The 15,539-nt window shown below is 37.1% G+C and overlaps 1 protein-coding gene across 1 annotated transcript in view; it reads left to right on the top strand.

Annotated features, from left to right (window-relative positions):
* Positions 1–15,539, top strand: part of SYTL5 (synaptotagmin like 5) — a 208,180-nt gene that overhangs the window by 155,193 nt on the left and 37,448 nt on the right. Inside the window, exons 7-9 of the mRNA XM_019649041.1 lie at positions 3,417–3,558; positions 8,694–8,823; positions 10,717–10,823. Coding sequence (XP_019504586.1) covers positions 3,417–3,558; positions 8,694–8,823; positions 10,717–10,823 — 379 coding nt within the window. The remainder of the gene's footprint in view (positions 1–3,416; positions 3,559–8,693; positions 8,824–10,716; positions 10,824–15,539) is intronic.

Raw genomic sequence — 15,539 nt, 5'->3', positions numbered from 1 at the left:
ACCACAGGAAGAAGATCACGCAGTCTCTGTGTCATGCTATGCACTAGCCTCATTGTCCCAAGGACTGTTAATGTCTCTCAGGGTAATGCTGCCTTTTGGCTAATCTTCCTTAGGGGAGTACTCATTTAATCATGCAGGCACAGGCTCAACATTGTCAGCCCACTCTGGGAAGGTTGGATGCTGGAAAATTCTTTGTAGGCTACAACTCCTGGGAGACGGTTATGTAAACCAGAAAGACAACTCATTAAAATATAGCCTCAGTCCTCTATCCTTGGGTCCTTTTCTAGAAATGGATGTATCTAGGAAGCCATTATCAAGGTTTTGGACCAGGATGAAATTAGAGATAACAAAAGGGAGGGCTTTTGAAGTATATTTCATAAGCTAAAGTAAATGAGACTCTTTCCTACTCTAGGAAATGTGTCTTTCAATTAACCCAGAATATCAAAGCTCCCCAGACAGTGTCACACCCCACACTTTAGGCCCTGTTAGAACAAGATAAATGTATCTCTTTCTTGCCAGTTTCCCCTTAAGCAAATTTTACCTTGAAGTTTTGTAAGCACTGATTTCTGATATTTCTAATTTAAATGTCAGTAACATATCTGTATCAAAAATAGCTTTCTTCATTGAACGTTAAACTTCTCTAATTTAGACTTGATGAAACATTTATCCTGTCCCTTTTTAAGTGGCGAAGATGCATATATTTTATGTCATATTTTCCACAACATCTAAAAGTTTCTGCCCAAATATTTATGACATTCTGCCTCATTAGAGCAAATCTTTTTTAATCTAATTACCTGAAATAGTCAACTGAGAGTAAAATAATTTTGAGAAGCCCAGAGTAAATGTGAGGAACAGATGTGAAAGCATATGTCATTTTTGAGATAATGCTTCTGGCAATAATAGTTTCCAGAAGCTGACTTAGAATCACAAGAATTTTTCTCCTTATTGTGGGATAGCCTCTTGAATATCATCACCACAATTAATCAACTTCTGCCAGAACTTGTGCATACATAGGTCTTTTGGTTCTAGTAAAGCTGATTTATGATAGGGACTTTTTCAAAACTGCCTGGGTCAGGGAGAACCTTCAACACAGACACAAACAGAAATATCCACGTGAGTCGCTTTGGATCATAAATTCTTGGCTCATTTCTGCAAAATTCACTCCTCGCCTTTCTCTTTTTTTAAAGATTTTACCTAAAACACTAGGGAGAGAGATTTTTCAGGTAATATTGTTCTGAGAGTAGAGAACCTCGAGTCATAACACAGCATTACTGGATAGGTCTCTAAGCCCCCTTCTAGATGAGACTTCTGAGATGAGCAAAATCACTTGGGAAGGTATGAATATGGTGCGCTTTTGTCAAATGTAGAAATGTAGTACCTGAGGTAAGAGGGCTCAGGAAAATTGCCAAGGAACTTAGAATTCATTTAATCTATTGGGTTGTTGGAAAAGTCATGACGTATTTTTTCTGTTTTTCGTTGCAAAAATGCATTGTGACGTTTCCAACAACCCAATATTTAATTACAAAATTTTATTCTCTTGTCAGAATCAAAAGCCACAGTCATAGCCTGTGCAGAGTCCATAGTAATATAATTTATTCACAGTGCCATCTCTAGAAAGAAGAAGCCAGAGACTGTTTCTGTGTAGTATCAGTAGAATGCCACCAGAGAATTTTCATAGTTCTCTTAATCAAATTCCAAAGAACTAACCCCCAGCTCTCTGATCCTTTGATTATATTCTTGATAGATCAATCTATCAACATAGAACCACCCTGATTATAACAATTTGATCTTGGCGACATGATGAGTAAGCAGTATGAGAAACTAGAATGAGTACAGGCTTTGGGTAGGCAGACAATTTTCAGTTTTTATCCTGACTTTGTCATGTACTCATTCTGTGACTGTGTGGAGGTGGTGGTGATGGTGGTGGTGGTGGTGTGTGTATGGAATAATTGTTTAACCTCTCCAAGATTAGGTGTCTTCATCTTTAAAATAGGAATGTTAGTACCTTTTTTTTTAACAGGGATCTTGGTGAATGGAAAGTGTCTAACATCTAGAAAAAACTCAGTAAATGCAGCTGCTGTTTGTGTAATTATTGAGGGTGGCGGCGGCTGGTAGTGTCAATTGATTTGATTTTGGTGGCTTCTCTGGTGCATAACCTTGAAAAAACTTACGAACTGTAGTTGACAGCTCCAATGGCTACTGCCAGTACTTCTGCCCCATTTATCTTCTGGTAATGACACATGCACAATCAGATGTTCTTTTTTAAAAATATCCTTTATTCCTTTAAGTGTTTCCTCTGATTGGCTCAACTGTAAGCCCTAATCACTATCATCAGTTTGCTTTAACAATAAGATACTTATTATAGGTACACTTATAACTTATTAAAATTGTACCTAAAAGAGTGAAATTCATAAGGGCTTATATTTTACCACTTAGCATATTCTTTCATCACTGAGGATAAAGAATAAAATAAGAACAAACAACTTCTCTGCAACTCTGATTTGTCAAAGCTTATATTTACTTATGAAGCTCTGTTTAATGAGAAAATGTGTGATCTCCTCAAGGGCAGGAATGGTTTTTTTCTCTAATCATTATTGAATGGAATTGAATCAGTTTTAGCAAACATAAAAGTGAGTCAATCCCATTTACCAAATGTCATTATTTTCATACCACATAAATGCACACCATGAGTCAGTCACTAAAACAATGCAGAAATAAAATAGAATTTTCAATCTTCGATTGACTATGTACTGAGTGCCTCCTTTATACCAAGACATTATGAAGGTGCTGGAGATATTGTGGTAAATATATAATGAACTCTGTCCCCAAGGAGCTCATAGTTGAAAGAGGCACCCAGGCCCACATATGTGGATTAGTTAGGGAGTCACACAAGACATTGTATAGTCAAGTGCTACATAGTTTGGCAAAGACTGTACGTCAATAGGAATTGAGTAGAGCAGAAGTTGACAAGGCCTGTGATTGACAGGAAAGGTCTAATGGGAGAGGCTGACTCCATCTGAGCCTTGAAGGATGGGGAAGATTTTCATGACCAGACAGCGGCAAATAGGGCATATCAGGTGGGGAGAACATGAGCAAAAGCTTTAGAGGTGGAAGCTGAGAGGATAGTGAGGAACCTGGACCTGGCTGGGAGAGTGCTGGCAAGCTGTGGGAAATATAGTTGGAAAGGTAGTGAAGCTCAGTGACAACCTGGAGTCAGACAAATGGGGTTGAACCTAGTGAGCCCCTGACGGCCTTTGAGAAGGAGAGTGACACGATACTTGATGACAAGCTTGTGTGGCTCTGGTGTAACTTCATGTGGTTCACGTCATTATCATTTTCTTTTAAGCTTTTCCCCGACTGCGTCTTTGATTGCTGCTCTGCTTCCATGTTAATTCGGAATATTCTTTCACATTTAGGGGAAGCACTGGTTCATCAGATCTTAATGACCAGGAAGGTGGTCCTGAGACTCCAAAGAGCAGCCAGAGCAACAATATGACCCCAATCACTCAGAGATCACCGGCCCCAAGCACAAGGAGCGTGGCTTCAGTCAGCAGTAGAGTAAGTACAAAGGTGTGAAGAGACACCCAGCTTCTGGGACTCGACCTCACCGCCAATGACATGACTGGGTTTCAACTCTCTTTGTCTCTGCGCATGTTGTTGAAACTGCTTAATGGTGGAAACCTTGTTATTCGGACCGAACCTATTGCATCCTTAGCTCCTGGCAGGAAACCTAAAGTGAGAAGGAAAAAGAAGGAGCAGGTTAAAGGTGGCATTTGTATGATGGAGATTTAAATGGCGATAGAAGTCTTTGATTTTCATCCTCCATGTTATTTCTCAAAATGTTGACTGCACTAAAATATTTCCAAACGGATTTAAATCAGGAAAAGTAGAATCTTGAAATATTTTTATAGTTTTATTTTCTATACATCGGTTAAGGGGTCAATACATAACGAAGACTTAAATTGCATAATATATAACACATATAATACAGAGGGTGCCAAAAACTGTATACACATTTTAAGAAAGGAATAAACTGTATTAAAATTGTAATAATATATACCGACAACAAAAAAAATGAATACAAGTCATGTATGTACATTTTTTTGGCACCCCTGGTATATAATATGGAAGCTGTTCTTTTGAATGAATGAGCACCTACAACATTTTTTTACAGATTTTATTGGGGAATTGGGGGAGGGGAACAGTGCTGGGGAATTGGGGGAAGGGGAACAGACAAGTTGCTATCGTTTTGTTCTTCAGTCTAATTGTGGAGGACGTTGCTTCACTGGCCCAAGTTGGCACCATCATTGCGCTCTTCCCGGGCGAGGCAGATCAGTCCTCGGCTTCTGGATGGCCGCTCACAGTGGCTGCTGGCCACTCACGCTGGCTGCTGGCTACACACGGTAGCCCATGGCAACCCGCTGCAGCAGGGGCTGCAGCCTACACCTTCGCTGGGGACTCACGGCAGCCCAGCTTCAGGTCGAGCTGTTGTTCAGCATCTTAGCTGTAGAGGGCAGTGTCACTGGCCCTCATATGTGGGATCCGAACCGGGACCCTCTGGCGTCCCAAGGCAGTTCTTAACCAACGCGCCACTCGGCCGGCCCCTCTACAACATTTTTTGATTAAGCAGGAAACAATATATATAGCTATCATCTGTATTTAAGAAATCTTTATATACAAACTACAATTTTTTGAGTCAGCCAATATTTAACGAGGGCCTACTATATGCCAGGCCCTGGTGAAGCAAAGACTTGAAGGAAGTGAAAGAATTGGAGACTGTCCCTAGGCAGGGAAAGCACTGATACTCAGCAAGTACATTACAGGAAGGCTGTTCCAATTACTTATAGCTGACCTCCATCTTGAATAGTCAATGGCCTTGCTCAACAGTCTGAAATATGTTTAATGCCCCTGGAGGAATAGCCAGCGTAAAGACCTGAGATGGGAGCATGCCTGGTATGTTCAAGGAAGAGCAAGAGAGCCAGTGTAGCTGTTGTGAGTGCATGAAGGAAGAAAGGAAGGGGTATTCGGAATTAGGAATGAGTCCAGAGAGGTAATAAGGTGATGGGGCCTTGTAGATCACTGTATGGACTTTGACATTTACTTCCAATAAAATGGGGGTAGTTGGAGGTTTTGAGCAGAGGAATGGCATGATCTGGCTTCTGTTAATGCAGGATCTGGGACTGTGTTAAGATGCAGCTATAGGGGAACAAAAGTAGAAGCCAGGAGGCCATGACATTACTGCAGGCAAGAAACTGGAGATAGAAGTGAAGGTTGTGAGCAATCATATTCTACAGATTTTGTTTTGAGAAAGAGCAAGAAGGCATTCAGACAGATCGAACAATAATAATAGATATGTTTAAACACTTACAGTCTAAATTGTACTTGCTGATAAGATAAAAGGCATATGTAAAATTTCATAAATATTTATATTAAGTTCAGTACGCTAGGAGCTTTGCAGTTTTCAAATACCATACATTTAATGGTATTTGTTTGTTTACTTATTTTCTTTTTAAGTTAAATTTATTGAGGTGGCAATGGTCATAAAATTACATAGGTTTCAAGTGTAAAATTCTATAATACAGCATCTATTATATATATGTGCTCACCACCCAGAGTCAGTTCTCCTTCCATTACCATATATTTGATCCCGTTTACCCTCTTCCACCACCCCCCTCCCCACTTACCCTCTGGTAACCACTAAACTGTTGTCAGTATCTATGAGTTTTTGTTTTTTATTTGTCTCGTTCCTTTGTTGCTTTTAGTTTTATATCCCACATATCAGTGAAATCATATGGTTCTTGACTTTTTCTGTCTGACTTATTGTGCTTAGCATAATCTCAAGATCCATCCATGTTGTCTCAAAGGGCATTATTTCATCTTTTCTTATGGCAGATTATTCTACTGTGTATATATACCACATCATCTTTATCCAATCATCTATTGAAGGACACTTTGGTTTCCATGTCTTGGCCACTGTAAATAATGCTGCAGTGGGCATTAGAGCACATATATCTTTCCCGATAAATGTTTTCAGATTTTTTGGGTAGATACCCAGGAGCGGGATTGCTGGGTCATATGGTAATTCTATTCTTAATTCTTTGAGGAACCTCCATAGTGTTTTCCATAGTGGCTGTACCATTATATTCCCACCAACAGTGTATGAGGGTTCCTTTTTCTCCACAGCCTCTCCAACACTTGTTATTATTTGTCTTGTTGATGATAGCCATTCTAACAGTTGTGAGGTGATATCTCATTGTGGTTTTGCTTTGCATTTTCCTAATAGCTAGTGAAGTTGAGCATTTTTTCATATATCTGTTGGAAGTTTGTATGTCTTCTTTGGACAAGTTTCTGTTCATGTCCTCTGTCCCTTTTTTAATTGGATTGTTTGTCTTTCTGTTGTTTAGTTGTATGAGTTCCTTTTATATTTTGGGTATTAGCCCCTTATCGGAGGCATTATTTGCAAATATCTTCTCCCATTTGATTGGTTGCCTCTTTGTTTTCTTGATGGTTTCTTTTGCTGTGCAGAAGCTCTTTAGTTTGATAGAGTCCCATTCATTTATTTTAGCTTTTACTTCCCTTGCCTTTGAAGTCAAATTCATCAAATCCATTTGAACCCAAGGTCCATAAGTTTAGTACCTATGCTTTCTTCTATGCAGTTTATTGTTTCAGGTCTTATGTTTAGGTTTTTGATCCATTTTGAGTTAATTTTGGTAAATGGTGACAGATAGCAGTCTAGTTTCATTCTTTTGCATGTCGCTTTCCAATTTTCCCAGCACCATTTATTGAAGAGGCTTTCTTTTCTCCATTGTATGTTTTTGGCTTCTCCTAAGTACCATGTTTTGAGAGGAAAAAAGTCTGGCTTGTTATATGCTAATACCCTCAAAACTAACAGCCTCTACATGGATATGCCTTTATTAAACAACACATAGATTTTCCCAATAGAAATTTCCTGCAATTGATTTCATTATATGTACATATATAGGCAGTTGCCTTTGCTATTCTTACTCGTGCATCCTAGCTGATCTAGCTAATCTTTTCTAAGAGAAAAAGAGAGACAAAAGAAAATATTTTCTGTTAAATAGACATAAGACAACACTACTTTCAGAAGGACATTTGCTCTTTCATGAAGGGAAGAAGTATATAAAGTGAGATGATGATGAAGGTAACAACTTCTCAATTTCTCCCATTCCTCAGCATCTCTTTGTTTCAATGTTTTCTGCTTTAGCATGTGAGAAGTAGGTTTTTTAAATGGAAAACTCTTAGAACATGAAAGTCTCTAACCTGTCCTCTGCTGTGATGTAACTTGTCAATTTTAGGTTTCACATCCTGAATCTCCAGGGTATGTGTTATATGTTAATGACCGTGCTATATTAATTGGCCCATTACTGCTCAGCATTACTGATACTCCCAGGATGCCAGTTGGAAAATGTGTTGTCATCGTAATTGCCACTAAGGAAGTTGGTCTTGGTACGCTGGAGGACTCCATGTGTGAACAACATTTTGAAGAGATGTTGAAAATTGACCTAAAATAGTTTATCTCTTTGACCTCTGTCACAGTCTTGTGATAAACCTTAGTAGTCTAGTGCAATTATTTGGGAAGTATATTCTTCCTGCTACAAGGAGTAAGTGTTAGGAAATAATCAAAGACCAAAAGCAGTTTATATTGGATCTGCATTGATTAGCATGCTAAGCCAGTGAGAGCCACATCTCTGGAGTGAGTTCATCAAAGTTTCCCTCAGTGTCTAAGGTATGGACAAAAGGTAGGGCAACAAGGAGGGAATTCCTTCCTGTAGGACTTTGAAAGGCATTTTTTGATTGTTTGTGGAAGGGGGAATTGAAAGTCTTTTAGGTTTGATCATTATCACACTGTGGTGTCATTTGCATGGACATTGTAACTCAGCCCAGTTCTCAAAAGTTTCAAAATTAGTTTTTTAATGCGCAAGTAGTTTTGGAGTGGTACAGTAGTCAAGCCCCTATGGGCCCAGGCAAAGTTAGGACAGAGTTGTCCTGTATTGTATGTTACAATGAAAGCATGTCTCAGATTGAATTCTTCCACATGCATAAGAATTTATTAGCAAGCAAGCACCCAGTAAATCACTAGTCGTGTAAACTGGGGAAGGTCCCATTCTTTATCCTTTTATGAACTTTCATGCAAGGTGCATGAAATTCATTCCAATAACGATGTAACCAACCATGTTCTGATCACCCAGCCTGCTAAATGGAAAAAGTGGAGTGGTCTTTTAAATGGGGGTAGAGGAGCCAAAGGGTGGTTAAGGATAGAGGGTGTTGCGAGTGGGGACAAACAGGACCAGGGTTCTAAGCCTGAGTACTACTCAGGATATTAAGCTTCCTGGGTTCTTATACATAGTTCATGTAGGATTAGAGGTACCTGTATCATCGTTCTTGCTAACCATATATTAGAACACTCATGAATTTTGTGAATTAAAAATTATTTCAGATGTCTTTTGTGCTAATTAACAAAAGTCTTGGTAAAGATTTTAGAGAGTAATTATTGATAGTAAATTTTAGAGAATCTGGACTCCTGATGAGGGACCTCGAAATTCCAACTAACTCCTCCTAAAGAGTGTACACATAAACATGGTTATACTGAAGTATATTTCTGTGGAACGATTTTAAAGTAAATCACTGTCAGTATAATGTGGTTTTTTTTTTCATTTTTATTTTATGAGAAGGAACATGGTTTTGAAAATTCTGTGGATTTGTCTGCCTTTGAAAGCACCTCAGAGGACCTCACAAGGAGTCATCGCAGAAACACTTCCGGCACACCTTCCATAGCAGTATCTGGGGCCTCTTTCTCCTCAGGTGGGTATTTACAGCGTGACTGCTCTGTTGTACAAAAGTCTAAATCAGGTAGAACTACACTTTTGTGTGTCATTACATGGACGTTTCATGCCTTAGATAAAAATCATCCATTCTTTGACCCATGGTAGTAGGCCCACTCCATAAGAGCTGCTTAAAGGTGGTCCCAGGTGGTGTGTTCAGCCTCCTGCATGCATGCAAAATCCATACATTCAGTGTATACTCTTGCCAGGCATCACTGCCAAGTTTAAGAGCAATATCAAATGTCAGTATAGGAGTGTAAAATATAATTGGCTCCTTTGATATGCAAGATAAGGACCCTTGCCCAGAGTTCAAAGAAATGGTATTTCAATTGATATGGTAGTCAGAAATGCCGTCTATCTGGACAGGTTAATAATTTCCTGGTTTAAGTAAAGACTTATTTGCAAGCAGCATTAAGGTATTAATAATAACCCCTTTCATTTGTATGGTACATTCAAATATATCATTTCACTTCACAACAACAATCCTCTGAAGCAGGTATTATTTATGTTGCAATTTTATTACCTATGAATAAGGACACTCTTTAGACGTATTTGTCATAATGATGAAGTTTATATCCCATGTGTAGAATTAAAATCATGACACAAACCTCAACAAAAAAGTTACTTGTTACCTAGTGATGATATTTGCATAAAGCGTAACGCTGGATTCTGTGCGCTGAGTTGGGGAGTCTCTCCTAGCCAGGTAGCTCCCAAAGGGTTTTCTAACTGTGTGTGGTTATCATTGCATTTTGTTCTGGACTAGAAAATTGGTTCACCTGTGAAATGCAAAAAAAAATTTTTTTTTAGCTAAGCCATCCTGCCACCTGTTGGCAGCTCAGTGGCTGCTCAGCTCGGTCCAGGACTCGAACCGCTGTTGCTCAGAGCTCAAACGCTTGTGAAATGCAAAGTTTTAAACTAGCCTACAAGCCAACCTCCTAATGTGTATTTCTACTGCTTCTATGGAACAGCTCCTGTTTATTGAGTACTCTGTGTCAGGCACTATACTAAGCACTTCTGCGTCATTTCATTTACAATTTCAAACTTAAGTACTGGATTGCTCTCTTAAATCTTTCTCGTTTATAAACAACTATAAGGGGCTGGCCAAGTGGCTAAGTTGGTTAAGAGCTCACTCAAGAGTGCGAGCTCTGAGCAAAAACGGTTCGATTCCCGGCCCGAGCTGAGCTGCTGCTGAGCTGCCAACAGGTGGCAGGATGGTTCAGCTAAAAAAGTTTTAAATATATATATATATATATATGCAACTATATTTATCTCAGCAGGACTTTGACATAGAACTGTTCAGTGGAAATAAACTGTCTGTGTCTTAGGAAGCTGTCCGCAGGATTACTGAGTAGTGCATTGTTTTTTAACTTATATTTTCAAAAGCAAGATGTTCTCTTGATGAAAGAATGTTCTAGTGCCTAAAGAAATGGAACTTCTTCCTAATTTACCTCTAGCCACTCACTTTTGTGTGAATTCCCTAAATTTTTAAATCAAGAATAGTTATTGTTATATTTTCTTCTAAGCTTAAGAGCTCATTCTATGAGTTTTTCAATGTCTGAGCAAAACAGAAGACTTAAATAGCTTAAAAATTAACATTTTATAGTAGAGCATTTATTCTTCTATGATCAAAGGAGAAATGACACATCAATGTTGGTAATTCAGTCCAAGGAAATTTCAAAATACTATTAAAAAATGAAAGTATGTTAGCATAAACAGCATTAGGTTACTGACTTGGACTGTTGTTTTCATGACAGTATTTATGCCCCATGCCTGGAAAGAATTGAAATAGAGATGAAACATTTGCAGTAAAAAATGAAACCTTCTAGCAAAATAAGCTGATTCATATCTTTTTTTTTTCTCTTCCTTCCTCCAGACCGGAGTCAATCTGAGTTAGATTTGAGTGGATCATTTACAGAAGACTTAGAGGATACAGTAAACGTAAGAAGCAAGTCTGTCCCTGGAGTTTTAGACAAAGACTTGGTAAGTTGGATGTGGAAGAAAGTCTAATGATCATGAGGAAAGGGCACCATCTTGTTCCAAACCTGTCCACTTTTAGGTGAGAATGAGTTGAGACTAGAGTGAGGCTATAAGATGAGCTCTTCCTATGAGTCTTCACAACCAACATGTAAAGACAACTAAGGAATGATTTAGAAAAGGTAAAAGGTAATCATGGTAATGAGAGAAGATTATCCCTAAGAAAACACCTGTTGGGAATTTCAATTCCTGGCTAAAAGCACATCACTTCACCTAAACCTGGAAAATAAGGGATCTCAGCATTTCCTAAACCAAATATTATTAGACTTATCTGAATATATATATTAATTTTATTGGGGAACAGCCATGGTCATTGGTTACACATTGCTTTCATGCTACAATGGTATAGTTGACTCTTTTAGGGAGGGCACAGCTCACAGTGGCTCATGCGGGGATCGAATTGGCAACCTTGGTGTTATCAGCACCACGCTCTAACCAACTGAGCTAACCAGTCACCCCCTGACTATGTATTTTATATGAACCTTTCTATATCTCAAGTTATGCCTATAAAACTAACTTCTTAATTGAGACTAATTATGTGAAAATTAATATTTAAGGGAACTCATTTATAAAAGGAGAAAGCGGAATTAGATTATTTTAATGTTCCTTCCAGTTCTAATATTCTGATATTTTGATTTCTATAATTGCTATAATGCAATTTGAATTCTTTAGAAGAAAGATATAAAACAAATGTTAAATGATATTAATATAATATTTCCAAAGCAAGCCAGGAAACTCAAGAGTTCTAAAACTCAATGTTACTTACTATAGTATAAAATAACTGGGAAAGTATTTTAAAATCCACCACAAAGTGAAGGCATGCAATAAAATCAAATAGTTTCAAGGGTGACTTATGTTCAACCTTTAAAGAACAGCTAATTCCAAAGTTATGAAACCTATTCCTGATCTTAGAAAACTCTGAAGATCTTCAGATTCATACTTTGAAACTATTATAACCTTAATAGTCAAACTTGATTTTAAAAGCAGTTTCAAAAATACTAATTTAAAAATAATCAAAACTATTAAAACATGATTTCAAAAATACTAAATGTCAAAAACCCCCATAATGTATAGCCTTTTAAATGTTGAAATGGTAAAGCCATTTCCATTAAAATCAAGAACAAAACAGATTCCCACTATTAGTATATTAATCAAGATTGTTTTGAAGTTTCTGGCAATTACAATCCTAGAAGAAAATGAAATGATCTTTATAAATGTTCAATAAGATATGAAATTGTATATTTTTTCTAATATGCTTGAATAACAAAAAACTCTTATGTGATTTGAGTAAGAAAAGCTTGGAATTAGCAAGGGAATTTGGGAAGACCAGCAACTCAGCTAATGTGAGTTTATGGTCCTGGTTGGGCAAGCAATAGACTCACAAAGTAACCAGAAATTTATCGGGAACTCTGATCAATGAGAGTCATACAGGGCCTTGACAAGCTCTCCAGACATTCTTGTGGGGAGCAGTGGGGAGAGTGAAGACTGGAGTGAGCTCAAGCTATTGAGTCATCCCTGGCTAACTATGAGACTGAGCACATGTACAAATAAGACACGAGAAGGCCCAGTAGGAAGAGCTAGAGGAGACTTGAAAAACTGCCTGATTTTGAATGCGCTCTAAAAACAACACAGATTTCACTAATGGAAGAGGGTTGACGGCTCACTGGCTTGAGGTGTTTGAACAACCTCTAAACAATTACTAACTGATCACTAAACTATGCACATATAGGGGTGATCTCTCTAGGAAGTTGAGCTTAAAAATAAAAACAAGATTAAAAAAAATGAGCAGAGACATAAGCAGCCACCAACAGGGCAGGAAACAAATTCCATAGGTTGGTCCAGGCAAGTTACTAAATAAATAAACAAAAAACAAATAAAACAAGGAACAACAAGTAACCCTCAGTGGTAAAAATAATCAGAATCCAGAGCTACTACAATATATAAAGGAAAATGTTGGTGGTTTTTTTTTTAGATCAACAAAATTGATAAACCGTAAGCAAGCCATGATTTCTCAATCTCAGCATTATTGACATTTCTGGCTAAATAATTCAGTGTTGTGGGGGACTGCTCTGTGTACTGTAGGATGTTTGGAAAGATCCCTGGTTTTTACCCAGTAGCACTCCCCAAGTTGTGACAACCAAAAATATCTCCAGATATTACCAAATGTACTCTTAGGGAAAATAAATCACCCCTAGATGAAAGCCACTAAGCTAGAGGAGCCAAGAAAAAGTGAGAGGACACAAATTACCAAAATCAGGAATGAAAGAGGGGGCATCACTACCAACATAACAAATTTAAATGATTATAAGGTAATACCATGAACAACTGGACACCAACTGGGATTGGCAACTTATATGAAATGGACAAATTATGAGGAAGACACAAATTACTAAAATTGATTCAAAAAACAGAAATTCTGTGTAGATCTAGAATAAGTTAAAAGTACTGAATTAGTAATTAAAAGTCTTCCCCAATGAAAAGCCCAGGTATAGATGGCTTCACTGATGAAGTCCATCAAATATTTGAAAAAGAAATATCATTAATTCTTCACAAAGGAAATACTTCCCCACTCATTTTATGAGGCCAATATTACACTGATACCAAAGCTAGACAAAGACATTGCAAGAAAAGAAAACTAGAGACTAATACCCATCATGAATATACATGGAAAATACTTAATAAAATATTAGAAAATCAAGTCCAGTAACAAAAAAGGATTGAACATCATAGCCAAGTGGGATTTATCCTATGAATACAAAAGTTGATTTTGCATTGAAAAATAAATTAATGTACTACATCATATCAGTAGAATAAAAGAATAATCACATCATCTCAGTAGATGCAAAAAATCATTAGAGAAAATCCAACATCCATTCATAATAAAACCCTCAATAAACTAGGAATAGAGGGAACTTCCTCAGTAGAATAAAGGGCATCTTCAAAATTCCTCCAGCTAATTACCATACTTAAAGGCAAAAAGGACCAAATGCTTTCCCCCTAAGTGCAAGAACAAGGTGAGGATTTTCACTTTCACTGCTTCTATTCAATATTATACAGGATTGTCTAGCCCAGGGGTCTGCAAACTGCGGCTCGCAAGCCACCTGCGGCTCTTTGGGTACATACACGTGGCTCTGAAGTAAAATTGAAAATGAAAATAAAACTATCATGGTTTTATTCATAAAAAAATTAAGGGATATTATTCACATAATGGTGATTTCATTTGTTTTATGGCTCTAGAATAATTTTTAAATTGTTGTGAGGGACAGGATTGGCTCTTCTATCTCAAAAGTTTGCCGACCCCTGGTCTAGCCAATATAGTAGGAAACGAGAAGGAAAAGGAGGGAATGAAGGAAGGAAGGGAGGGAGGGGGAAAAAGAAACAGAAAAAAAGGAAAAGAAGGCATCTCATTGGGCAGAAAGAAGTATTAACTTCTTTACTTGCAAATGACATGGTTCTATATGTGGAAGAACCTAAAGAATCAATAAATATATTACTAGAACTAATAAACAAGTCCATCAAGGTTGAAGGATATAAGATCAAATATAAAATACAATTGTATTTCTTTATAGTAGCAATGAATAATCTGAAAATGAAATGAAGACTATAATTTCATTAACAATAGCATGAAAAATACTTAATAAATTCATCAAAAATATGACGATCATGTATATTGGAATTTAGAAAAATATTGCTGAGTTAAATTAAAGAAGATCTAAATTTATGGAGACATTCTATGTTCATTGATTAGAAGATTCAAAAATTTTAAGACATTCTCTCCAAATGAATCTATAAATATCAACCCTATTAAACCTAAGCAGGCTAGTTTATAGAAATGGATATGCTAATTCTAAAATTTATGTGGAAATGAAAAGGATCCAGAATAACAAAATTAATTTTAAAAAACAAAGTTGGAAGACTTAATCTATTAGATTTTGAAATTTAGTATACAGCTATAGTATTAAGTACAGTGTACTATTGGTTTAAACATAGTCAATCAAAGGAATACAATAGAGAGTCCAGAAATAACCCTTACATTTATAATCTATTGATTGGGCAATGCAATGGAGAAAGGATATCTTTTCAACAAATCACAGATCAACAGTGGCAATTGGATATCCATAAGCCATAAAAGGGAGGGGGACTTTGATTCTACCATACACCATGCACAAAAACTAACTCAAAATTGGTTACATACCTAAATGTAAAAATGAAAACTATAAAATGCAAAAATGAAAACTATAAAATCTCTAAAAGAAAACCTAGGGGTTTGTGAATAGTGCTGCCAAGATATGGAAACAACCTAAGTGCCCATCAATAGATGACTGAATAAAGAAATTGTGGTATATTTATACAATGGAATATTACTCTGCCATAAAAAAGAATGAAATCTTACCATTTGCAACAACATGGATAGACCTAGAGGGTATTATGCTAAGTGAGATAAGTCAGACTGAAAAAGACAAATACCATATGCTCTCACTTATATGTGGAATCTAAAGAACAGAATAAACAAGCAAACAGAAATAGACTCATAGATACAGAGAACAAACTGATGGTTGCTAGATATGTGGGCGGTTAGGGGAATGAGTGAGAAAGGTGAAGGGATTAGGAAGTACAAATTGGTAGTCACAAAATAGTCATGAGGATATAAAATACAGTAGG

Source organism: Hipposideros armiger, unplaced genomic scaffold, assembly GCF_001890085.2.
Source record: "Hipposideros armiger isolate ML-2016 unplaced genomic scaffold, ASM189008v1 scaffold_7, whole genome shotgun sequence".
NCBI lineage: Eukaryota > Metazoa > Chordata > Mammalia > Chiroptera > Hipposideridae > Hipposideros > Hipposideros armiger.
This window is presented reverse-complemented; position numbering and strand designations above follow the sequence as displayed.